Below are 27617 nucleotides of genomic sequence, written 5' to 3'. Positions count from 1 at the left end.
GAGTAAAGCGAGGCTCCACTCTCCGGTGGTCAAAGAAAGACTGGTGCGTCACTGGATTCAAGTGCACTCTCTCAACATGCTTCCATCTCAACTATGCATCAAATGCCAGATGCCACAGATTCCTAGCATTTATAATCTTTGATTGTTTTTAAGTGGTTTCCAGCTGGCGCTAGAAGATTTATCTTATTGTTAAGACCGAAGGTTTGTTCCACGTATGTCAAATGATGTTTTACATGTCACTTTGCCTAATAAAAGAAAGATGTACCACCCTTATACGAACTAAGAACTTGGACTTGGTGGCCTAATCAAACTACCTAATCATCATCATCATCATCATTATTTACATTTATACATCATCTTTTCTGATAACTGGTTAAACACAATAAAATCAACAAATACGAATACATAGCTTACTTTACAATTCTTGTTCCTCTGCATGCATCATGAACATAAAAAATAAGAGCAGGATCGCTTCTTTGGAACCAATTTATAACTTCTGTAGTAGTGATGCATGCTTGTTCTTCTACTTCATTGCTCCACATCCCTTTTCTTTCAAAATGAAGTGGAAGGATGTAATCTACTCCTCTATGATGAATTCCATGACCAGCATAATAAAATACAACTGTAAACAAGAGAAATTTTTAAAATATATAGTACTATTATTACATTTCTATGACAAAACTAGCTTTATATAAGCCAATCAATTATATATCTTGTCATATATGCAGTTTCAAATGTCCCCTGACTTTTTAACAAACATTACCATGGCAGTCTAACAAAGTATGGGCTGCCAAGACCATCATCAAACCTAACTATTTGCAAGTGACTTGCCTGAACCAAAACTAAAGATGGACTGGCACTGCTAGACACCTTCACTTAAAACAGAAGAGACATCCATACTGGCATTATGCTTATATGCAATGAAATTATGGAGGGCTCTGATTTTGTAATATTGTACTACTATACAAACAAGTTCTGCTTTACAGTTTGACACATACTTAAATCTCTCAGGATGACCTGTCTTGATTAATATTACATCATATTCCTTGTGACCTTTTTATATCATCCTATTAGTGTTGAACAGCACCACTGAACAGATTATTTAGATTTCCACAAAAAAAAAAGCCCAAACAAAAGTCCCACAGATGTCCAGTTTTTACTGTAACTGACTTTTCTAGACAACACATGAATCCTGATGATGCAAAGAACATTGAAAAGCCATTTAACTGTAAGATCCCATAATGATGTCTTGTAGAGTGGTTCATAGGTAAGCTCAGTAAAGCTCTTCTGGACCAAAGAAAGGTAACAACCACAAGGTTAACACAATCCTCAAGGAACATTCTTCTTGAAATACTGGATGAGTCTCTTCACCTCTAATGAAGAGCTGGCATTTAGTCCACAAAGCTCAAATATCTGTGAGCAGTCAGACCAATAATACATGATGATGGAGACAGACAACTTCCTGTGTTGCCTAAACATTTCACCAAAGACAGGATTGGGTCTTCATGGCCTTGCTGTTTTAGATCTACAAGATTTTGCAATGTCTGTGGATGCTTCTTCTGAAAAACACCTACCATTGAGATCTCACAGAATAAAATAAGTGGAGCTGACAAAACACTCCTAATACAGCTGCTAAGTGGGAGCATTTAGTTGTCTGTCGTCTTGAAAGTTCAGTTTGATGAATTTGACATAAAATTTCCAAGATGGCTCAGGGTTGAGATGTAGCATTTATATGCATTAGACCAAAGCACCTTGTCAATCTCAAGAGCATGTCTTTTCATAGAATCGAGACAAGGAAGGAAATCAGAGTCATTGAAAGAAGATGATTTAAGTGCTGGTAACAAGGCTGTGTCATAAGAGGCGGCTCTCTGCAACTTCAAAAAACCAGGAAAACTTCAAAGACTTAATGGGTGGCAAAATACTAGAAGATAATAGAGACCTAGCCTCTACAGAACTTCTTTCCTCCACTTAATGAGGATAAAGTAAATAGCAATGTTCCAGCAAACGTTGAAAGACTGAAGAAGACTCTTCGGACTCAAACTCTTCTTCCGTCAGTTGCTGATTCAAGGTGACAGCAGCAGACTCCTTGCAACAACATTCCAACTTGATGAGAAGGGAGGCTGCAGGAAAAGTAGTCTGCAGCTGTCTACTGGGGTGAAAGAAGTCGGCAAAGCAGAAGACAAGGCATTACAAAGCGTCAAAGAAGACAGGAATTGAAAAGGAGATTGAGGAAGAAAAGAGTCGCCGACACCAAACTCTGCCACCTTGTCCGATTGTGTCTCAACCAACTTAGGAATGTTCCCAGGTGACGCGTATAAGAGGTGAGATCTGGTCGAAGACTGCATCTCACCCCGTGAGACCCAGTCTTTTCCCAACCCAGGAACCATTATACGTATCTATCTATTGCTGCCTTCATGCGATAGAGGGTGGTAAAGGGAGGTCGGTGCATCCTGGGATGTTTGGGGGTCAGGGGTTGGGGGGGGTAGATGGAGAGAATAGGCTGATGTGAATAAATTACCTCCCAATAAAGTGTATTATATAGATTTTGAAGAAAAAATTGCATGCATCATTAAATCCCTATTCCTCCCTATAAACAGTATTTATCGGACACCAATAAGAAAAGGGAAAAGAAAAGAAGCATAATTTAATCTCCCCGCCATCAAAAGTAGGCTTTTTCTTTCTCTTATCCCTCCTCGAGTGCATTAAAATAGCCAAGCAGAACACAGAGGCTACTGCACTGACAAGTATCCTGACGACAACAGGTCTGGACAGGAAACTGTTTGCAAACAGTTTACAAACATTGTTTGCAAACTTTGCAAACACTGTTTCCTAGTGTGGACAGGCCTTAAGCACAAAATCTTGTCTTTAATAAAAGAATAATTGCGTAAGCAAATATTTGTTAGTAAGCCATAATTTTTAAGTGGTTAATAAATATACTGTAACAAATAATTGTATTTTTATGAAAATCCAATTATACCTCTAAGTATATAAAATAAATGTTTTCAAGATAATTTCATTGTCACTACTCACTGTAGGCCCACATATGTTCCAGGTGGTTCATGGCGTGCCACCACTGTAATGGTTAAGTCACACATTCCGCTCACCCGTCAATATTGATGGGTGCATTCTAGCTATGGTAATACTTTCATATTTACTTACTATTTACATTTTTCCAGTGTTAAGACATAAAAACAATCATATAGGACTATTCCTGAATTTATGGTTGCATTGGAAGCAATATTAATGAATGGAGGAGTTATGGGAGTTCCATTTGACAACATCTGAGAGAGAGAGAGAGAGATAGAGAGAGTAATTGGTGGATGGATGGTTAACGAATGAGTTGGCTGTTGGTGAGTTCTGGGTTGTCTGCTGGTGCACTTGGAGTTAGTTGTTGGAGTTCAGAGTTTTGAGTCAGTCTTGAGGCAGAACCTGTGATAGTCAGTAGTGTCGGCAGCAGTCTATTGAAGGCATTGATAGTCAGTTAAGTTGTGTGTTATTGATTTGTTGTTTAGTTGTTGTTGAGTTTGGTATTGTTTGCTTTGGAGTTGTTGTGCCTGTGCTGTTGGATTTATTGTGCTTGTGAGTTCCTGTTGGGTTATATGCGAGTTGTTATGGTTGAGGGTTGTTGTTGTTGGGGGCTGTTGTGGTTTCTTGGTGCGGTTGTGAGTTGCTGAGGGTTGTTGTTGGTGAGCTGTTGTGATTCCTTTGTGTTGTTAGTAGGTGTGTGTTGCCTTTTTGTGTTGTTGCTTTTTGTGTTAGTGATTGTTTGTGCAGTGGTCTTTTGTTGTGGTTGTGGTCCTTGTTTGTTTGCTGTGTTGTTGAGTTGTGGTTGTTGTGTTCCTTGTTTATGGTTGTGTTAAGTTGTGGGGTTGTGGTCCTTGGTTGTTGTTGTGGTCCTGGGTTGTTGTTGTGGTCCTTGGTTGTTGTTGTGTTCGTTGGTTGTGTATTGGTTTGTGATGGTTGTTAGTGTCTAAGCGACCTCAAACCAGCGGACAGCACAGCATAGTCCGGAGTATCTGGATTGGGTGAGTGCATGTGTTGCGTTTTTTGTTGTGTGTGTGGGAGGGTCAGTTGTCCTGCATGTATTCCGTAGTGTAAAGAGGAAAGTGTGGCTAAGGGTGAGTTTGGCAGCCGGATCGGTTAAGTTTATGTGGGGGGGATTCTGCCGATTGTTTTTTGAGGTTGTGATTCAGCCACATTATTTTTTGGTGCCCGAACAGGGACTGCTGGTGCGGCAGCTGCAGGACGATTAAGGTAGTGAGTTGTGTGATTGGTGAAGGAAAGTAAGGATGGTAAGATTGAAGGAGTTACGGTTGGTGAGGGAAGCTACAGAAAGGTTGGAAGTGAAGAATGAAAGGTAGAGCGTGGAGTGTGAGAAGCTGAAGAGCTAGCTAGTTAGAGGAAATGAGAGGAATGCTAAGGAGTGCGAAAGTGGAAATGAAAGAAGAGATGCAAGGAGCGGAAGAGAGAATAGTTGAGGAAATGAATGAAAAATCCGGGGTAATGATGAATGCAGTGCAGGAGATGATGAAGGGGTTCATGGGTGAGGGAGCTGTAAGAGGTAGGCCTACTGGGTCTTGTGACGGGCAGAGTGGTCAAGAAAGTGGAAGAGTGAGAGACGAAGATGATTTGATTGGGATAAGTAAGGGAAAGAAGGGGATGACTGGACGTATTTTACGTCGACATACAAAAGTTTTTTTTAAAATTCGCGGAAAAATACTTATAGACCCACCAGCCGAAAACTCTTGAATCATGCGCCTTGGGGGATGCTGGGAGTTCACAGATCAAGGTGTTGTTTTGTTTACAATCGTTACGCAGGCGCGCAAGCACGAATTTCTTTCTTGCCGCACTAAAAAGTATCGGTGACACATCTTGGAAATTATTTCGTCACTTTGACATAATTTTTGTACCCTTTTAAATCAGCCGTTACATGGAGTATTATATATGGAAATGTGCGCATTTTTATGTAGAATACAACAAAAAATACTCATGATTGTAGCTTTTATAGTTTTGAGATATTTTTCATATAAATAACGATAAGTGCCAAAATTTCAACCTTCGGTCAACTTTGACTCTACCGAAATGGTCAAAAAATGCAATTGTAAGCTAAAACTCTTGTATTTTAGTAACATTCAAACATTTACCTTCATTTTGCAACAAATTGGGAGTCTCTACCACAATATTTCGATTTATGGTGAATTTATGAAAAAACTTTTTCCTTACGTCCGCGCGGTAACTCTTCCGAAAAAAATCATACGTGCGATTGTCGTAATGTTTGCACCATTTTAAAATTAGCCGTTACATAAAGTTTTATATTTGGAAATGTACACAATTTCATGCACAATACAACTAAAAACAACCCATGGTTGTAGCTTTTATCAGTTTTGAAATATTTTCATATAAAAAATGATGTGACAAATTTTCACCTTCGGTCAACTTTGACTCTACCGAAATGGTCGAAAAACGCAATTGTAAGCTAAAACTCTTATATTCTAGTAATATTCAATCATTTACCTTCATTTTGCAACAAATTGGAAGTCTCTAGCACAATATTTCGATTTATGGTGAATTTATGAAAAAAAAAAAAAAAAAATTCCTTACGTCCGCGCGGTAACTCTTCCGAAAAAATCATACGTGCGATTGTGGTAATGTTTGCACCATTTTAAATTAGCCGTTACATAGAGTTTTATATATGAAAATGTGCGCAATTTCATGTAGAATACAACAAAAAATAATTGAAGGTTGTAGCTTTTCTCTTTTTTCGAAATATTTGCATATAAATCACGATAAATAGAAAAATAAACCACGTTCGGTCAACTTTGACTTTACCGAAATGGTCGAAAAACGCAATTGTAAGCTAAAACTCTTACAGTCTAATAATATTCAGTCATTTATCTTCATCTTGAAACAAATTTGAAGTCTCTAGCACAATATTTAGATTTATGGTGAATTAAAAAAAAAAAAAACTTTCCTTCCCTCCGCGCGTGGATTCTTCGTCGCAAATCTCCGAAATGCGTACGTCGCATTCTCGGAATATTTGCTCCGTTTCATATTAGGCATTTCATAGAGTTTTATATATGAAAATGTGCGCAATTTTATGTAGAATAAAACGAAAAATATTTGAAGGTTGTAGCTTTTCTAATTTCCGAAATAATTGCATATAAAAAAAAATATATATAAAAAATTTGACATTCGGTCAACTTTAACTCGTCAGATATGGTCGAAAACTGCAATTTTAAGCTAATACTCTTACAGTATAGTAATATTCAATCATTTTTCTTCATTTTGAAACAAATTGGAAGTCTCTCGAACAATATATAGATTTATGGTGAATTTTGGAAAAAAAAATTTTTTTACGTCCGAGCGTTACGAATTCATGCATCATTTTGTGATAATATTTTCTCTGTGTTGCTTTTATCGTTTTACAATGTGTTATATACCAAAATAATCGCAATTTAGTGTAAATTACAACTAAAAAAAATCAACTCGTTACCTTTAACCGTTTTGTGCATAGCGTGATTTGAATACAATTATATATGAAATTTTGTTTCGCGCTATCATATATCGCATTATTTATATATGATAATTATAATTTTTTTCATTTCTGATGGTTGCATACTAAACTTCAGGCAATGGCAAAAAAAGGAGCCAAAAATGAACTCTTAATCTTGAAAACTAAGCGCGCTGTGATTTAAAAAAAAATATATTTTTTCTGCTTCCGCGCTCACTCCGAGACCCCCCGGCACACGGAAGACTATTTTTAATATACCCCTTCGGCGTTTAAGGGGTATGGAAGTGGACTTGCTGTATTCGGAAGAGGGAAAGAAGGGTCAGAATGGAAGTAGTGAAAGTGAGAGTGAGAGTGAGCGGGAAGTACGAAAGGCTGTGTATATGAGAGAGGTACCCCAATGTGCACAATATGAGGAATATGGTAGTAGGGACATAGGGGACTTTTTCAAGGAATATGAGAAGTATTGTGAGGCAAAGTATGAGGATAACAAGAGAGTCTGGGCAAGTGTGTTAGGTAGCTTTTTGACAGGATTTTTGTTGAGCATGTATGGGGTAATGATGAGAGTAGGGAATGTGCCGTATGAGTGTGTGAAAGCCAGGATTGTAGAACAGGCAATGAGGATAAAGAGTAGCATTAGATATAGGAGTAAGCAAGATTTTGAAGAGGCAAGAATGAATGTTGGTGAGTCATTGTCAATGTATGTCTGTAGGTTAGAAACATTAGCCAGGAAAAAGTTTGGGGACGAAGGGATAAATGAGTGTAAGGAGTTAGTGCTAGTTGTTGGCGACTGTACCAGAGAGCGTATACGAGTTTATAAATCTGAAACGTAAGGAGAAAATGTGATGAACGAACGAAAGGTTGATGTGGAACAACATTTTAGAAATAGTAGAGGATTACGAGCTAGATAGGTGTATGAAAGAGAGTAGAAGTGTTAGTGTTAGGACTGAAGTAGCTGAGGTTATACCAGAGTTTAAGAGCTATAGGGAGGCAGTTTTAGAAGAGCCAAGGCGAATGGCAGAGCGAGTGGTTGACAGGAGCATTAGAGCAAGTAACGTGAGTGTAGTTAGCCCTAAAAGAGATAAGAGTGCGAGTGTTGGAAGAGTAGGGTCAGTTAGTTGTGAGCAAGAGCAGCAGTGTTACAGATGTGGTAAGCCAGGACACAGGAAGAATGAATGTCGGTGGGTGTTAGGAGCGTGCTTCAGGTGTGGGCAAATGGGGCATTTAGTGAGTGTAAGAAAGATAGGGATTAAGTGTTACAGGTGTGGACAGGTAGGGCACATAGCTAGTGGATGTTGGGGTACCCATATGAACATGGTTTGCGGCAACTGCGGGAAGAACGGGCATTATGCCAAGATGTGTAAGGAGCCTCGTGCGAAGTGTGTTGAATGTAGAATGGAAGGTCATGTAGCGAGTGTGTCTAGGCGAAAGAGGATGAGTCAGACGAGTCAGACTGGGAATTCGGGAAACTAGGTGTTCAGGGGATTCAGTTGGGGGGTCCTCTAGTATGCGACAGTAGTTTCAGGAGAATATGAGTGAGTGGTTTAAGGTGAATAAATGTGAGCCGAGCTTCAGTGAGCAAACAGGTCTAGGAGATCAGCAGTTAAGTGTTGGTTGAGTATGGAAGAAAGCGGAAGAAGGTAAGGAAAGGGAATGAAAAGGAGAGACATGAACTGCATGATAAGAGGGGTTAGTGTTAGGGTAAAAATGGTGGATAAGGCGTGTAATACGGATGACTTTGAGGGGAGGAATGATATATATGTATAGCATGTGTGGGTTTGAATTGTCAGGGTTTAGTGAGATTTCAGTGGGAAGGGAATCAGGTAGTAAGGATGTGGTTGGCAGTATGAATGAGTCTCTTCAGGAGTTTGGCAGGAGTGTAAATTAAGTAAGTCATTTGGTGGCAGACTTACGAGAGATATTAGGACAAGAGTTGGAGGGGGTAGATGAGATAGTGAATGGGATTTAGGAGGATGGTAGTGGGAGTCTGACTGGAAGTGGATGGCGATGTAACTGAGACTGGAATGTGCATGAGGGCCCTCAAACAAGATGCAGGGGCCTGCATCCGAGCATCCATGGGTGTTGCAGAAGGCTATATGGGAGTTCCATTTGCCAATGTCCTTGAAGAGAGAGAGAGAGAGAGAGAGAGAGAGAGAGAGAGAAGAGAGATGAGAGTGAGGAAAGAGAGGAGAGAGAGAGAGAGAGAGAGAACTGGTGGTTAACAATTGAGTTGGCTGTTTGTGAGTTCTGGGTTGTCTGCTAACGCAGTTGGAGTTAGTTGTTGGAGTTCAGAGTTTTGAGTCAGTGAGGCAGAACCTGTGATAGTCAGTAGTGTCAGCAGCAGTCTATTGAAGGCATTGATAGTCAGTTAAGTTGTGTGTTATTGATTTGTTATTTAGTTGTTGTTGAGTTTGGTATTGTTTGCTTTGGAGTTTTTGTGCCTGTGCTGTTGGAATTGTTGTGCTTGTGAGTTCCTGTTGGGTTACATGTGAGTAGTTATGGTTGAGGGTTGTTGTTGAGGGCTGTTGTGGTTTCTTGATGTGGTTGTGAGTTGTTGAGGGTTTTTGTTAGTGAGCTGTTGTGATTCCTTGGCATTGTTAGTGGGTGTATGTGTTGCCTTTTTGTGTTGTTTTTGTGTTAGTGATTGTTTGTGTAGTGGTCTTTTGTTGTGGTTGTAGTCCTTGTTTGTTTGCTGTGTTGTTGAGTTGTAGTTGTGTTCCTTGTTTGTGGTATTTTTGTTGAGTTGTGGGTTGTGGTCCTTGGTTGTTGTGTTGTTGTTGTGTTGTGGGGTTGTGGTCCTTGGTTGCTGTTGTGTTCTTGTTGGTTGTGTATTGGTTTGTGACGGCTGTTAGTGTCTCAGGGACCTCAATCAGCAGACAGCACAGAGTAGCCCGGAGTATCTGGAGTTGGGTGAGTACATGTGTTGTGTTTTTGTTGTGTGTGTGTATTCCGTAAAGAGGAAAGTGTGGCTGAGGGTGAGTCTGGCAGTCGGATTGGTTAAGTTTATGTGGGGGGGATTCTACCGCTTGTATTTTGAGGTTGTGGTCCCACCACAACCACAAATTTTTCAATTTATTTTCATTATTCTACAATTTGAACTGAGGTTTGATGCAGACTTTTTTTGTCAAACTCATTGGAGATGATTGAACAGAAGTTTTGAAAATGTTTCATGACTTTTTCTGAAATGTGGCAACACGTGATATTTTCTTACACTTTTGAAATATATGACAAGAGATAAAAATGGAGCATGTTAGTTGCCAGTTCATGAATTTTGAACAAAATCCTATGCAATCATGTCGTATCACTTGAGAGTATAACTGTACTACTGGGCCAAGGGCCCTAATACAAAAAGCTGCCCATTATGCAAATATAAATATGAAGTAAAGAATAAATTACATCAAGATATATATATATAGTGGGCCCCCCGTATTCGCATTCTCCAGATTCAAGACTCACTGATTTGCGGATTTTTCTCTGGACCATATCTACCCATTATTTGCGATGAATTCCCCTATTCGCGGGATTGTCCGACGATAAATAATCACTAATTAGTGTATTTTGATGTTATTTTCATGCCTAAATACATTTTTATGATACAAAAATTATTTACTAATTCTAAAATATTAATAGTGATCAATACTGTATTAGTAAGTTTAATAAGATTAAATGATATCACATAATAACTAATAATTCTCTTTTTCTCTCTCTTACAGAGATGCATGCTTTTTGTATGATAAATATTTGTTTTACTAATTTTCAAATATTAATATTAATGTAAAGAGCAATCACTTCAATAAAGAAAATACTACAGTGAATTAGTAAGATTTTAGTTTATAATTTTTAAAAATTATGTAAGAATGAAGGAAATCCCAGTCTTCATGCATCTTTCTTTCTAACTCCAGCTCTCTCTCTCTCTCTTTTACAGAGATGTGTTTTTTGGATGATGATTTACTAATTTTCAAATATCAATATTAATGTAAACAGCAATAATATAAATTCATTAAAGAAAATACTAAAGTGCATTAGCAAGATTTTAGTTTATAAATAAAGAGAATTATGTAAGAATGAAAGAAAATGCATTTTAACCTGCTTCGTAGCCCAGGTGAGTTGGCTGGGGTCCAACTACTGTCAAATCAGGAGGGGAAGTGTGTGTTGCCATCTGAGGATCATGTAAATTCTCTCTCTCTCTCTCTCTTTTACTGAGATGAGAGAATTTCTATGGTACATGTGTATGTTTATTAATATTTTTGCATCATAATAATAGTAATGTGTATGTTTATTAATATTTTTGCATCATAATAATAGTAATATAACTAATTTCAAAATTCATATGTGATAGTATTTTAAAGAAGTACAGTAATCTATCTATCCATTTCACTCTTTTAAATAAGGATAACCCTCTCTCTCTCTCTCTCTCTCTCTCTCTCCATTATTATTCTCTCTGTCTCAGAAATAATTCATAATTTCACTCTTGAACATCAGAACGTCAGACATATGATGTTGCCATTCATTGGTCTCTCTCTCTCTCTCTCTCGCTCTCTCTCTCTCTTCTCTCTCTCTCTCTCTCTCTGTATTATTGGCTGTGTAGGTATATATTTTTAATGGTAAAATGTTTAAGATGACTTTGAAATGATATTAATAATATAACCTCACAGATTAATGCAGTAATAGGTTAGTAATTTTATGTATATTTGAAGTAGGATGTTATTAAAGGTATACATTTGGTATCTGAACTTTCAAGATAGGCAGTTTAAGCATTTCTAGTGGTGGTTTTAACTATTCACGGGGGTGTCTGGTACACATCCCCTGCGAATATGGGGGAACACTGTATGTATGTATGTATGTATGTATGTATGTCTGTATGTATGATATGTTTAAATGTATGTATGTTTATGTAATGTATGTTATTGTAATGGTACATGTAAATGTATGGTTAATGTTTTAATTGTATGTATATATTATATATATAATTATATATGATATAATATAATATTATATATTATATTAAATATTTATATAATTTATAATAATATAATAATATATAAGAGATTAAAAATATTAATTAAATAGATTAATATATATATAATATATAAATCTATGAATATATATATTATAAAAATTAATAATTATTATAATATTTATATTATAATTATATAATTATATTATAAATATAATATATAATATATATATTATAATTATATATAGATAATATATATAATTATATGTAAAATATAATTATACAGATATATGTATATATATACATATAAGCCAATAAATAATGAATGCGGCTCATGTGAGCCCGCTTAACAAGAAAACATTTTCAAACAATATACACATCTGGATTTTCAGTGATTTAGCACACGAATAGAAAGGTCATTCCATTATCTGGTCATAAGCAATGTAAATTTATAGAAAACTATTACTGAACTTCACAACAGACAAGGCAAGGTTACGGTAATTAGAATTAACTGCATATCTAGTACTACTACATAATATAGTCTGGGAATGTGTGAATGTAAAGGATGATCAAAATTATGAAAAATTTTAAAAGAACTGTATATGTATTGTGGTAAATGAACAATGTTTCTATACATTAATATAGTAGGGTCTGGAATACAAGATTTAATAGAACACTAAGTGCTAAAATGATGATAAGACACACAATCAAGGATGACACCTAGTGGTAAAAGTTAAAAATTCAATAATACTTAAAATAAGTTTGAGATAACAAAAGAGCAAACCAAGTGTGAATATATCAATATTAATGCTTATTAAAACAAGGAACCAATAAGGTTACATTAACTAGGCAAAACTAAGATCATGGAATGGTTGATGGACAGGAATTATGCATATAACAAACTGGGAGAAATTCTAACAAAAAGGCAATTTAGACAAATTGCAAACAAAATTAATAAAAGGCAAAAATATTAAATATTTATAATAAAATTAGATTTTATATAATACATACTTACCAAGTAATTAATCAACTAATAATTATGTTAGCACAGCATACTACATTCAAAATTTGTGGTAATGCGGCTATTGCCAAGATGGTTGGCTAGGGGAGACCGGCTCCGTTCACTGCAAAGACACTAGCCATACGGCGTCATTTTTAATCCACTTTATAAGTACGGTGTTGAATCTAAAGTACTGTTAACTTAACCGTCAATATGCACATAGGAAGCAGCTAGGTACCCGTGATGCTCTTTTAGACTTGACATGCCGTTTGCAAGGGAACCTTGATAAGAGGTTTGAGTGCTGAGTAATTCAGATAGATTTTAGTGCCACTTTCGACTTAGTAAATCACAAGGCACATATTTATAAACCTCAGAATCTTGGAGTGGCTGGATATGTTTTAGGATTACTTCAAGATCTCCTTACACACTGGCATCAGCTAATTGTGTGGACAGGATCTTTAGTTAACCCAGACCTATTGTGTCTGCAGTTACACAGGGCAGTGTTCTTGGTCCACTGTTACTTTTTGTATTTACAAGTGACATGGTAGTTGGCCTGGAAAACAAGATTGTTCAGTATGCCATTGATGCAACATTTGTGGGTGTAGTAAAGTCTCCACTTATGAGAAATGAAGCTACCCTCAGCCTCAATCGAGACATGGATCAGATCAGGGAATGGTGAGGTCAGTGGAGTATGATCATGGTTGAACTCCAGTTAAACAAAAAAAACTAGTAATTAGCAGATCTCATACAGATTCCATACTCCATCCTCCCCTTCATGTGGATGGAACTTTGCTGAACAAGTCTGAAGCTTTAACTATTCTAAGTGTGACCTTTGACTCGCATCCAACTTTTGAGAAACTTCTAATGAAAGCTTCAACAAATGCCACACAAAAGTTAGGTATTGTTTGTAAGGCCTCATATATTTATAACTGTCCTAAAATCAATGCAACCTGTTTTAGATCATTTGTACTCCCTTATGCACTAGAATATGTCTGCTTCTGCCAGAGATTTATCTCTTTTAGGTGGAGTGGTTCATGGTGGTGAGTTTGTTTCCTAAAACATAGTAGTAGTTATGATTTGGACCATTGATGGGATGGTCTCCTTTGTTTCTTTTTCATAAGTTGCATTTCAACAGGGATCTTTCACATTCACAATTGATCTCTGATCCCTTTTATCAGCCAAGAGAGAGCAACCAGATTCACTGAACAGCAGCACCAATTGTGGTAAATGTGCCTCGCTGTCAAGCTTCTCAGTTACAGAACTCCTTTATTCCTCACACCATTGCATTCTGACCTTTATACTATTCTCCATGCATTTCAATACATTTTCATCTATTGCATAAGTTTTTTTTTTCTTTTTAATATCTGGGATCTCTTCTTTCTGTGTTTCCCTTTACCTCCCCTTACTTTTCCCTGATGAACACCATATACTTTGGAGGCTTGACTTTCAAGCCAATGGTCCCTATGGGCTTATTCCATATGAAAATGTTTCATCTTCTGAATATAACAATAATAATAATCAAGACAAAAACTTGACTCCATCAATGTTCAAACTCACTCCAAAGAAGACCAGCCTGTGAGAGAATTTTCAATAATTACTTTAATTTAATAAATATAGTACATAGTTTTGGGGAAATCAAGACTTGAAATAATGAAGAAAAAATAAAATGTTGAAAACTGCACTACAAGATTTCCAGAAAATGGGGTTAAAAAATTTGACTGAAGCTTCAGTTACCATAAAATTGAGCCAATAACCCAGCATCATGCCCAGTTATATAAATGTATTCTCTGTTTATTCAGTGCATAAACAGCAGTAAAACATCTTCACTATTTATACACCAATAACTGACATTAAATGTACACTGTTCTGGTAGCCTTGGTTTTTATAATGTGGCAATCTAACCAGAATGGAAGCTTTTTATGCTTCCATAAACTGCAAGAGTGTTATTTTTGGTAACAATGGTGCAGTAAATTACTATAAAGAAATACATAGCAGAAACTAATACTTAAACATGGGACCCCTAAATAACTTCAAATAATATTTAGTAAAATGGGTGGAATTTAATTACTTTCTTCTCTAACTTTGTAGCTGAAGATCTGAAAATGCACAGTATATTTTTCTAGCAGCTAAAATTATGTTACAATAATGAACACTGAGAATAAATAAGTCCATACTATAGTCTTACTTACTATAATCTCCATTTTGACAATATGTCAAAAAGTGGTTTAAAATGATCATGAACTCCTTTTTGGTAACATTACAGCAGGTCATACAACGAAAGCCAAGGCTGGTGAGGGCTGAGGAGAAAGCTTTCATATCTTGAGGAGGCGTTTTCAAGTCATTCCCTGATTCGTATTCGTGATTTGCAATAAGAAGAGCCCATTTATTTCTTGCTGAAAAAGGAATTCAATTATGTACTTATAAATATACAAGTGTATATTAAAACCTAACTAGGAAATTTTTTCTAGTAAGAAGAACATCAGTTAGTGAAAAGACAAAAGCATTTAGAACCAAACATTCATATAATTATAGCCTCAGGGTTTGTCTCAAGGACATTCAAAGATGGTTAGTCTAGAACAGTTAAACATGTTGTATAAACCAAAATAATGCAAATGGCGCAAGATCAATCTTTTGTATTTTAAAATACAATAGTAATATGAGAATACATATAATATTATTGGATATAGTGAAGTACAAGTAAAGCATAACTTTTTAAAAGATCTACTGTTTTCCTCCGGTAGTAACTATCACAATCGGCCGATTTTGGAAAGCATAGACGGTACGCTAATTTTATACCGTGTGTAAGATGCGACCCCTTTAAAATTAGCTTCAAAATTAGGTTTCAAAAGTTGCATAATATGCTAGTGTATACGGTACACAGGCAGTCCCCATTATCTGTGATCTGGTTTTAAGGGGCTTGTCTAGCGCCATAAAATCGGCGATTTATGGCACCATAACAGGACGAGTTTCAGTTATCGGCACCATAAGGGTGCTTACGGTGCTGATAACTGGTTATTGCCACCATAAGTGCCATTATAGTGCCATAAACCACTGATCACTTAATGGTGGTTTTTGCTTATCGGCGGCACACCCTCGGGAACGGAAACCGCCCCCCCCCCCCTCCCTACTCCCCAATAACCGGGGAATCCCTGTATATTAGTTAGGAGGCATAATTAGAGGCAACAACATATATAATTGATACAAGAAATGACCACAAAACTTGAATACTATTATCATACCTGAAGATAACTACCATGCTGACTGTTGATACTAAGTGTCCTTTAAGTTCCCTTGACCTACAAAAGCTTCACCACACTAACAACAGATGATGAGCTGAAGTTTTACTCATAATACAGTAATCACTGACTGGAATGAAGCAAATACTATGGCAAAGGTGTAAATTGTCTGAGTGATAAAAAATCTCATCCAATTACATTATATGCATTTAGCCACACACGATGAAGACAGTGTATAAAAGACAACCTTGGTAACTGAATTATTGCAGTATGCAATCTTTTATCACTAGAAATACTAAAAAGAAAAAGGGCTAAAAGAAATTTTTAAAAATTACCCTTCAGAAGATGTGGAATCAATCTTTGCTAAAGTATACACCTGGGAAATGACCAGAGGCTTTTTTCATAACACTGTAAGCTAAAACAAGTAAGGTTATTGACTAAGACACAATTAAGGACCCACAGGGTGTATACACATTGAGACTGTCCTGCCTCATAGACAAAATATTGGTGAATCTGGGAACAATCATGGAATATGAATACATGCTGTATACAGTTTATAATTGATGGGCTGATGATGAAACAGAGTAAACTGGAGGTCAATATTAGTAAAGTATATACATGCAGTCAAAAGAAAGGCAAAAGAATAGAATCATGCAGTGTGCAAAAACATGAATAATGGGAATTATGGTACAACATGAATTACTCAGACAATACTGCACTTGCAAATGAAAAGAACAATGTTTAAACTCACTACATTCTACAATGGTCTTCTCAGAGTATAATGATTGCTTAGCTTCATGTAAAATTAGATGTTTGTGTCTTTTATTTAAATATATATGTCAGGAACTTTGTTAATTGTGTTTTTTTAATGAAGTAATACTAACTGAAGGTATAAAAACCAACCTGAAAGCTGTTGGTTAAGAGGTGACCCTTTAACTTCAATTAGAACTGAAGAGGTAGCACAGTAGCCTTGACTATTGGCTTCCAAACGCACAACAATGGGTCCCTTATTTCCATGACACCAATCTTCTTTGTTGACCTCATAATGTACATTTAACACATGAGTGTAATCACCCACTTTATCTGATACTGCTATAGTTCCCAATCTACTGACATCTGTAGGATTTAAAATAAATATACAATATTAAATACCAATCTGAAAATTGGTTTTATATTACTAGAAAAAGAAAAACATAAGACCACAAGTAAAACAACAGACTGAAATATATGTATAGTACTAAGGGCAACAGAAATACAGCAACAGTTTTCATTAGCTTTTGTTCATTGAATGATTTTTTTTTTTTTTTTTTAACAAAAACACAATCTCACTAAGTTCACTCTAGAATATGTCTATACAATATAAAGTATATCATACAATATACATTAAATTTGCAAGACCAAAACGTACAAATACAGACAGTCCCCAGTTATCGATGGAGTTTCTGTTCTTGGTGGGGGTGCTGATGATAAGCGAAAACTGCCATTAACCGTAAGTCAGCAATTTTGGCGCTTATGGTGCCAAGTTTTGTTTAATGGTGCCGATTACTGGTAAGTGGCGCCTCTGTTAGGTATGTTATAGCATCGTAACTATTATCAACACCTTATGGTACCGATAACTAAAATTTGCCCCATTATGGCGCCATAAATCTCCGATTTTATGGCAGTTAAACCGGCTCACCATCAGCCAAGTCCGCCAATAACTGGGGAATGCCTGTACTTGATATCATCATATTAGTACAAAATACGTAACTAGAATTTCTCTGACAGATTTGTGGGTTTCTGGATGTAGTACTACATATCACAACAACAATATTTACTATTTTTAAACAATATCTTTTATTATTTAAGACCAAGTATCCTGTTGCACATACATTCCACTTTATTTTGGTGTTATACCATCCTTTATGAGTAAGGTTATATGGTGGGCATGGCAGGAGAATGACTGATATTTTACTTTGAAATGAACTGCTGCTACGAATAAAGTTAGAACCAATAATGAAGAGCTTATTACTCCATTTAGGTATCAATGCTTTTACGAATGTAGAATTTTTATGGTTTGAAGTTAAAGAAAATCAAACAAACAACAAATATGATAAGACTGTGAAGATCTGCCACCTCTCTACAGTTGCCAGATATTGCATTACCGAACAATGTGTCCAAAGATTTAGAAAAACTATTATATTCCAGTTTTGTTGCCGATAGTACTACATCTGGAGAAAAAAAAATCATAATATTAGCAAGTATGCAATTTGGAAAACAATTCAGTTGTCTATGAGAGAATAACACCCTTAATTTCAAGCAAATACATATTTCATGTTTTCTCTTATTCTGGAATAAATCATTGAGTAATAAAATTAAAAGGACATTATTTAGCTTAATAAATTATTCAGTGTAAGTACGTATAGTGATTTTTGCCTAGTAATCAACAATTTTCTAAGGGACAATAAAAAGATCTTTAAGCATACTTTGAGACTAATTTTCAGTTCACTGCATACCTACGTTGACTTAAATGGTATGATTCATTAGTCTTGGGGTACCCCTTAGGATTTATGAATTCAATGAATGCCCTATAGGGAGGGGGTCTCCCTAAAGCATAACAACTTTACATATTTGTAGGAACCAGGTAATGGGAAGTCTTAAAGGAGCAGGTCTTTCCAGTGCAAAAGATGAGAGAGGGGAAGTAACAAATTCTACATTATAATCAATCCCAAATCCATTAAATCTATTGAGAAAACCAAAAGCACAGTTACTCACACAGGAAGCACCTTTACTCTAACAAAGAATATCTAGCAGGTGGCTTTCATTCAGCAGTCTTACCCAAAATTGTAAATTTATTACAATACTTATGCTTGTGGTGGTGTCTCAGGTCACTTGATACCAAAGGTATATCTTAACTCTAAAACAAAGTTAAAAATAAATACTTAAAAATAAAAATGCTACTAGACATTACATACACTATTGCAATATTTTTACAAAGCAATTAATGTAATTTACACACAAAGGCTAAAAGCACAGGAGCCATGAATACAACACATTTTAGCAGTCCAGTTTTCAAGTGCCATACATGGGATGTTTAAAGTTTGGTCTTCTGACTCAAATTTGTGACTAGGAAAATTTTCCACAACCCTTAACATTGACAAAACAAGGACATATCTGCACCTCTATTAATAAAATTTAATAATCTATTTTTACAAATACAGTAGTACCTTGAGATACGAAATTAATCCGTTCTGGGGCGCCCTTCGTATCATGAAGTTTTCGTATCTTGGACCACATTTTACATGTAAAATGCTAATCCGTTCCAAGCCCTCCAAAAACACCCCAGTAAATTATATTTCCAGGCCTAAAACACATGTTCTAGGGTTACGACACCGATCCGACGGAAGAAATATGACTCCAAAAAGGCAAAATACTGCATGTAATGTTCAACCCCATTTCTACTGCATATATTAGGACTTTAGCATTTGTCCCTTAGCAATAAGCCTAGCCTGTGTTAGCGGTTGCTACTGTAGCCTAGTCTATGATTCTGACATCTAAACCTAAGAGCTAAAAGCTTAGAATATGCCAATAAAATGTATAAATAATCAGTATGTACTCATTTCAAATAATTATTAATTAATCATTAACTATAATACACAAACAAACAAAAAAAAAACCTTCCAACCGATTGTTTACAGTCAGCTTTTACCCGTCTTACGAGTACCGAACGAACGACAAGCAATCATTTTTCCTAGCACACAGTAAGCCATAAATTTTCATTAGTATCTCTCTTCAACTTATGAAACTACCAAACAGTATAATAACCATTCATTTCTTTTCTTTATTCTATCTTTACCTAATGGAGATACCGAGTTACTGACAGCTATAATGAATCATACGTATACATAACGTAATAATAAAACAGAAGAAGAATTCTAAAAAATACGTATTTGTTTGCAGTCTGATTTATTTTATATTTTATTATATCTAATTCACAATTTTTTTATTAAATGTATTGCATGTACTCATTTCAAATAATTATTAAGTAATAATAAACAAACAAAAAAAAGCTTCCAAACTTCTGTTTACATCCAGCACTTATGAGTATCAAACGATCGCCAAGCAATCACTTTACACAGTAAGCCATAAATTTTCATTATCTCTCTTCAACTACTGAAACTACCAAACAGTATAATAACCATTCATTTTTATTCTTTATTCTATCTTTACCTAATGTTTTTTTTTTATTAAATGTATTGCACGAATAAATTTTTCAATTTACAGCATCCTTTTACCAATAGAATACTTAAAGCACAAGGGGTAGATGCTGACCAGTAGGAGAGCAGGACCTTATGGGGTGACTAGCATCAGGAACCAATGGGAGAGCGGGAGGATGGTGGCGAGTTTACTCAGTTGGCGGCGCGGGAGTTTTAAAATTGTTCTCGGTGGTCCGGGCGAATCTCGGGACTTTACAGCAACAACCTTTCGTATCTTGAAAACTTTTCGTATGTAGAGCTGTAAAATTTTTCGTATTTGCTTTCGTATCTCGAGTTTTTCGTAACTTGAGCCTTTCGTATGTCGAGGTACCACTGTATTAGCTTTAGATCAATATCATCTTATTACTCTACATATTGCATGAAAAGCTGATAATTACTTACCATTGAGGCTTCTGCCATTGATGTAGCATAAAAACTCTACAGCATGCCTACAACGCACTTCAAAGTAAAGGTCTACTGTATCCTTCAGTGCATAAGAGGAGCGGACTTCTGGGTGCCTGACAACTACTGGAACATCTGGGGCTGAACATGGTCGACTAACCTGCCACAAAATCAATAGGAACTCTTAATGGAAGACTTAACAAACCTTACATGAGAGCTTTTTTTGATCCAAGCAGAAATGTAGAGTGGGGGAATCTTTTGCCTTTATCTTTAATAGCAAAATTAAACTAAAGAAACTATATAAAACTAAAGAGTAAGTAGACCATCTGTATTTGCGGACTTTCATATTCGCTGATCTCTCTCTGAAACATATATCCGAATTATTCATGGGAAATTTGCCTATTCACTCTATTTTAATGACAAATATCCACAAATTCCTGTTTTTTTTTTTTTCAAATTTCATCAGGAATAACAGCCCCATTTCATGGGCAGAACCAGCTCTGTTGCAGCGAATCCCTTCTCACCCCCATCCACTTCAGAAGGGGGAAGGTAGGATGAAACCCCATTATAAAAACATGCGCGTATTTGAATGTAATGTTGTGTCAAAATTTCAAAGCAATCAGTGAAGAACTTTAAGGGATTTAAGGTTTTGAGTAAACGAACATTTACATGTTTATTTGTATGAATATATATATATATATATATATACTATATATATATATATATATATAATATTATATATATATATATATATATATATATATATTAATATTATATATATTATATATATATATCTATCTATCTATCTATCTATCTATCTATATATATATATATATATATATATATATATATATATATATATATATATATATATATATATATATATATATATATATATATATATATATATAATTATATCTATATACAGGCGGTCCCCGGGTTAGTTACGACGGTTCCGGCTTACGACGTTCCGAGGTTACGACGCTTTTCTTAAAATATTCAATGGAAAAATCCGTCCTGGGTTACGACGCTTGTTCCGAGGTTACGACGCTGACGCTTCCGACGCTCCGAGTTAACGACGCTTTTAAAAAACTCATACTATGATAAAACTCCTTTATAGTTTAGCACAGTATATTAATAAAAATAAGTTTCTGGTTAGATTACAACAAAAATTTTGAGGTTATGATGATTTTCGACACTTTTTATGTCGTATTTTTCTATGTTTTTTTAGTGACGCCTCATATGCGGAACTAGTTTCCGAGCGAATGAATACATACTAGCTTGCGGTGCGCAAAGTTTACATATAACAGTCCAAAAGCACAAATAATGAAAAAAATCATTGCTTGTTTCCAGTAATAATAACAAAACGAAGTTTCTGGTTAGATTACAATGAGAGAGAGAGAGAGAGAGAGAGAGAGAGAGAGAGAGAGAGAGAGAGAGAGAGAGAGAGAGAGAGAGAGGCGTCTTCCGACGCTCCGAGTAAGGACAGAGAAGTGTTCGTTTCGTTAAACGGCCTCTGACTCATGCCAGTAAATGTTTTGTTGATACTAATAATATAAGCCTATTTAAAGATACGTTTACTTTAATTAGTCTATATGATACGTAAATAGTAATCAACTGTTCTTGTAGCCCTCAAGATTTGGCAAAATCGAAGTATCCAAAGAGAGACATTATCCAGTAGTAATTTGATCAGAGAGAGAGAGAGAGAGAGAGACGCCTTGGCAACAATGGTCACCGTCTCGGGGATTGACGTAACATTTATTTTCTGAACAGATAGGACAGAGAAGTGTTCGTTTCATTAAACGGCCTCTGACTCATAGCAGGAAATGTTTTGTTGATACTAATATATAAGCCTATTTAAAGATACGTTTACTTTAATTAGTCTATATGATACGTAAATAGTAATCAGCTGTTCTTGTAGCCTCAAAGATTTGGCAAAACTCACTCAGGATTGTACATAAAACTTCAAGAATTGTAGTGTCACCAGAGGATTACAATAGTTTTTACCTTCAAGAACCAGCATTCTTTTATGAAAATAACTCCAGGTTGTACATAAAACTACAGGAAACAACATGTAGTGTAACCAAAGGATTACAAGTAAGGTTTTTATAACTTTTTATTAGTTTAAGACATATTTCCAAGCGTCGTTCCGGCTTACGACGATTTTCGGCTTACGACGCGTCTCAAGAACGGAACCCCCGTCGTAACCCGGGGACTGCCTGTATATATATATATATATATATATATATATATATATATATATATATATATATATATATATATATATATATATATATATATATATATATATATATATATATATATATATATATATATATATATATATATATATATATATATATATATATATATATATATATATATATGATATATCTATATATATATCTATATATATATATATATATATATATATATATATATATATATATATATATATATATATATATATATATATATATATATATATATATATATAGATATATATAGATATATATATAGATATATATATAGATATAGATATATATAATATATATATATATATATATATATATATATATATATATATACATATATATATATATATATATATATATATATATCTATATCTATATATATATCTATATATATATCTATCATATCTATATATATATATATATATATATATATATATATATATATATATATATATATATATATATACGTACATAACTGAATCACGAAAGTTTGGAACGTGATAAATGCATAAATAAATAAAGGTATAAGCCAAGAAGGAAAGATAAACAACAGAGTATCTGCAAGATCTTTCTACTCAGCGTCCTATACTTAGCAGAACAAACTGACATACATGAGAAACTGAGAGAATAAGGAAGGGTTGTATAATCCCTATCTGCCACTAATACAACCCTTCCATGTCCTTCTCAGTTTCTCATGTATGTCAGTTTGTCTGCTAAGCAAAGGACATTGATCGAAAGATCTTGCAGTTACTCCATTGTTTATTTTTCCTTTGTGGCTTATACCTTTATATATATATATATATATATATAATATATATATATATATATATATACATATATATATATGTATAACAGAATCACGAAAGTTAGGAACGTGATAAATCCATAAATAAAGATAAATGCCACGAAGGAAAAATAAACGAAGGAGTCTGCGAGATCTTTCGGCTGAAAAGCCCTTTACTGAAGCAGCTACTGACAAAAATACGAGAAAAGACAATACAAGAAGGTTCGTATAACTGACTGATAGGGATTATAAAAGGATTAGTGCCTAGAATCCGACACACCTGGAAGATAAGAAAACCTTCCCAAACAAGCATAAACAAAGGGTGCAATTAAAGGTTTAAGACAATCATCTCAGATACAATCTCCAGACAATTAAAGGATTATAGGTGACAGCTATACGGAAACCTGGTAGACAAAACCATATTCACAAAAAATGACAGACATACATTACAATAAAAAAATTTTTAATAACTCTAAGGCAACTGATTTTTATTTAAGTCAGTAATTATATATTTGAGGTCATTCTTAAACATGTTACAGATACAAGGTCTAAATGAAAAAAGCCACGACTAACATTGAAATTACAATGAAAGTAAGTTGTATTAAAGCAGATTCTAAAAGATTTCGTGATAAGACATCTCTTGACCGTGCAATTAACTGAACTGTCAATCCAATTAATTCGGTGGTTGTTTTCACTTTAATGAATAAATAATGCATTAGATTTTTGCCCAGTTTTTAACAGAGTATTTATGCTGGCTTAGCCTTACTTCTAAGCCCTTGCTCGACTGTCCGAGGTAGAATGAGGGACAATCCATACATGGAATTTTATATATTATGTTGTTGCTTTCTCTGGGGCCATTTTTTATTAACATTCTTTTTAGTGTGTTTATTATAGGAAGAAACAAGGTTGACATTAAAACTTTTTAACAATGGTTTAATGGTTTCAAATCCGTTAAAATAAGGCAAACTGAGAATGTTCTTAGAATTTTCTTTCTGTGTGTTATTTTCAGTATAAAACTTTTTGTGGGCTTTATTATAACAAATGTCTAATATATGTGAAGGATAGCATAAATCTTTCCCTAATTTTCTTATGTATTCAATTTCTTGATCCAAATATTGTGGACTGACAATTCGCTATGTTTTTACGAGCATTGCGAATTGTCAGTCCACAATATTTGGATCAAGAAATTGAATACATAAGAAAAATAGGGAAAGATTTATGCTATCCTTCACATATATTAGACATTTGTTATAATAAAGCCCACAAAAAGTTTTATACTGAAAACAACACACAGAAAGAAAATTCTAAGAACATTCTCAGTTTACCTTATTTTAACGAATTTGAAACCATTAAACCATTGTTAAAAGCTTTTAATGTCAACCTTGTTTCTTCCTATAATAACACACTAAAAAGAATGTTAATAAAAAATGGCCCCAGAGAAAGCAACAACATAATATATAAAATTCCATGTATGGATTGTCCCTCATTCTACCTCGGACAGTCGAGCAAGGGCTTAGAAGTAAGGCTAAGCCAGCATAAATACTCTGTAAAACTGGGCAAAAATCTAATGCATTATTTATTCATTTAAGTGAAAACAACCACCGAATTAATTGGATTGACAGTTCAGTAATTGCACGGTCAAGAGATGTCTTATCACGAAATCTTTTAGAATCTGCTTTAATACAACTTACTTTTCATTGTAATTTCAATGTTAGTCGTGGCTTTTTTCATTTAGACCCTTGTATCTGTAACATGTTTAAGAATGACCTCAAATATATAATTACTGACTTAAATAAAAATCAGTTGCCTTAGAGTTATTAAAAAAAATTTTATTGTAATGTATGTCTGTCATTTTTTTGTGAATATGGTTTTGTCTACCAGGTTCCGTATAGCTGTCACCTATAATCCTTTAATTGTCTGGAGATTGTATCTGAGATGATTGTCTTAAACCTTTAATTGCACCCTTTGTTTATGCTTGTTTGGGAAGGTTTCTTATCTTCCAGGTGTGTCGGATTCTAGGCACTAATCCTTTTATAATCCCTATCTGTCAGTTATACGAACCTTCTTGTATTGTCTTTTCTCGTATTTTTGTCAGTAGCTGCTTCAGTAAAGGGCTTTTCAGCCGAAAGATCTCGCAGACTCCTTCGTTTATTTTTCCTTCGTGGCATTTATCTTTATTTATATATATATATGTATGTATCTGGTATTAGAAAATACAAATTAATTCAACATATATATATATAAATATATATATATACACAGGCAGTACCCGGGTTATGACGGGGGTTCCGTTCTGGACGCCGAAAATTGTCGTAAGCCGGAACATCATAAAAAGACCTAAGAAAACCTTACTTTCAATGCTTTGGGTGCATTGAAAACTATGTAAACTGCATTCTTATTGCATCTTTCATCCAACCCCATACTGGCACGATTAGTATAACAAGGGCGGAGGACGCTTCCTCAAGGATTTGGAGGGTCCTAACGTTATAGAATTTATGAATTTCACGGCACAAGAAGATGCCAATATGGACCCTATTGACACCTAGTTCTTAGAATCAGACAATGGAAGTCTATGGAGAAGTCCGCAACTGAGCGGAAACGTTTCAGCAATTGTCACGAGACTTGACAGTCCTGACTAATCTCTCCCCTAGTTCCTACAACTTCCTTTTCTAAGCAATAGATTCTATATTAACAAGCTAGCCTTTTCCCTAAAAAGACCCAATATTTATGACGATGAATACGAATCTGGCTTTTACGTTCCTTAGGACCCTGTTTAAGAAGAGCCTACCACCTAAAAGTATTACCACGACCAAATCTGCTTCAAGGAGGTACTCCAGTTTGGTTCCACATTATCAGATTCATAATTTCATCGATTCCAAGTACTTGTGCTGGCTAGAACAAAATCATATTGATTTTCTTCCATCCAGGGAAATTCTAGTATCTCCAGATTCACTGGGCGACAATTATTAAATATGTATTGGCCCCTATGTCAAGTCAGAACTTCAGATCAATTTTAGACAGATCTTCAAATAAAACTTCAGGTCCTTTATTCATTCGAGAGGTGGTGGAACAGTCTCATTTAAATGATTAAAGTGACGATTCTATAACTTTAGATAGGCTAACCAGGATCATTCCACACGTACATGATGTCTGAGCGGCGGCTCCCTTAATAAGTCACTTCCACCACATGAGCTTTGATGACCTTAAAGAATTACAGTGTTCCCCCCGTATTCGTGTTCTTCGGATTTGCGGACTCACACATTCGCGGATTTTTCTTTGGAACCTATCTAGAAATTATTCGCGGACGGACTCGCCCATTCGCGGATTTTTCTGACGAAAATAATCACTAATTAGTGTATTTTGATGTTTATTTTCATGAATAAATACATTTTTATGATACAAAATGATTAAATAATTTTCAAATATTAATTTTGATTAATACTGTATTAGTAAGTTTAATAAGTTTAAATGATATCACATAATAAAAATAATAATTCTCTCTCTCTCTCTCTACTACAAAGATGTATGTTTTTTTGTATGATAAATAAATGATTTACTATTTTCAAATATTAATATTAATTTATACAGCAATAATATCAATTCATTAAAGAAAATACCATAGTGAATTAGTAAGATTTTAGCTTATAAATTTAAAAAATTATGGAAGAATGAAGGAAATCCCAGTCAGATTCTTTCTCTAACTCCAGGTACTAAAACTCAGATATACGTATCAAGTTAAGTGACCGGAGGGGGAACGAGCTATTTTGGATTTGTTGCTGCCATCAAGTGCATCATCCAAATTCCACCCCCCCCCCCCCCCGCCCTTCTCTCTCTCTCGTCTCTCTCTCTCTCTCTCTCTCTCTCTCATCTCTCTCTCTCGTCTCTCTCTCTCTCTCTCTTTTACTGAGATGAGAGATTTTTATGGTACATATATGCGTAACATGTTTATAATATTTTCAAATAATAATAACTGTAATTACAAAAATCATATGTGAAAGTATTTTACAAATACGTACTACGATAATCTCTCTCTCTCTCTCTCTCTCTCTCTCTCTCTCTCTCTCTCTCTCTCTCTCTCTCTCTCTCTCTTAAAGCGATGTATGTTTTTTGGATGATGATTTACTAATTTTCAAATATTAATATTAATGTAAACAGCAATAATATAAATTCATTAAAGAAAATACTAAAGTGAATTAGCAAGATTTTAGTTTATAAATAAAAAGAATTATGTAAGAATAAA

At 34.8% G+C, this 27617-nt stretch overlaps 1 protein-coding gene across 1 annotated transcript in view; it reads right to left on the bottom strand.

The window, feature by feature from the left end:
* Positions 1-27617, bottom strand: part of LOC135208004 (uncharacterized) — a gene marked incomplete in the record, with an annotated part of 189155 nt that overhangs the window by 91711 nt on the left and 69827 nt on the right. Inside the window, 4 exon segments of the mRNA XM_064240099.1 lie at positions 415-622; positions 14655-14858; positions 16605-16817; positions 20339-20498. Coding sequence (XP_064096169.1) covers positions 415-622; positions 14655-14858; positions 16605-16817; positions 20339-20498 — 785 coding nt within the window.

Source organism: Macrobrachium nipponense, chromosome 34 (assembly GCF_015104395.2).
Source record: "Macrobrachium nipponense isolate FS-2020 chromosome 34, ASM1510439v2, whole genome shotgun sequence".
Lineage (NCBI taxonomy): Eukaryota > Metazoa > Arthropoda > Malacostraca > Decapoda > Palaemonidae > Macrobrachium > Macrobrachium nipponense.
This window is presented reverse-complemented; position numbering and strand designations above follow the sequence as displayed.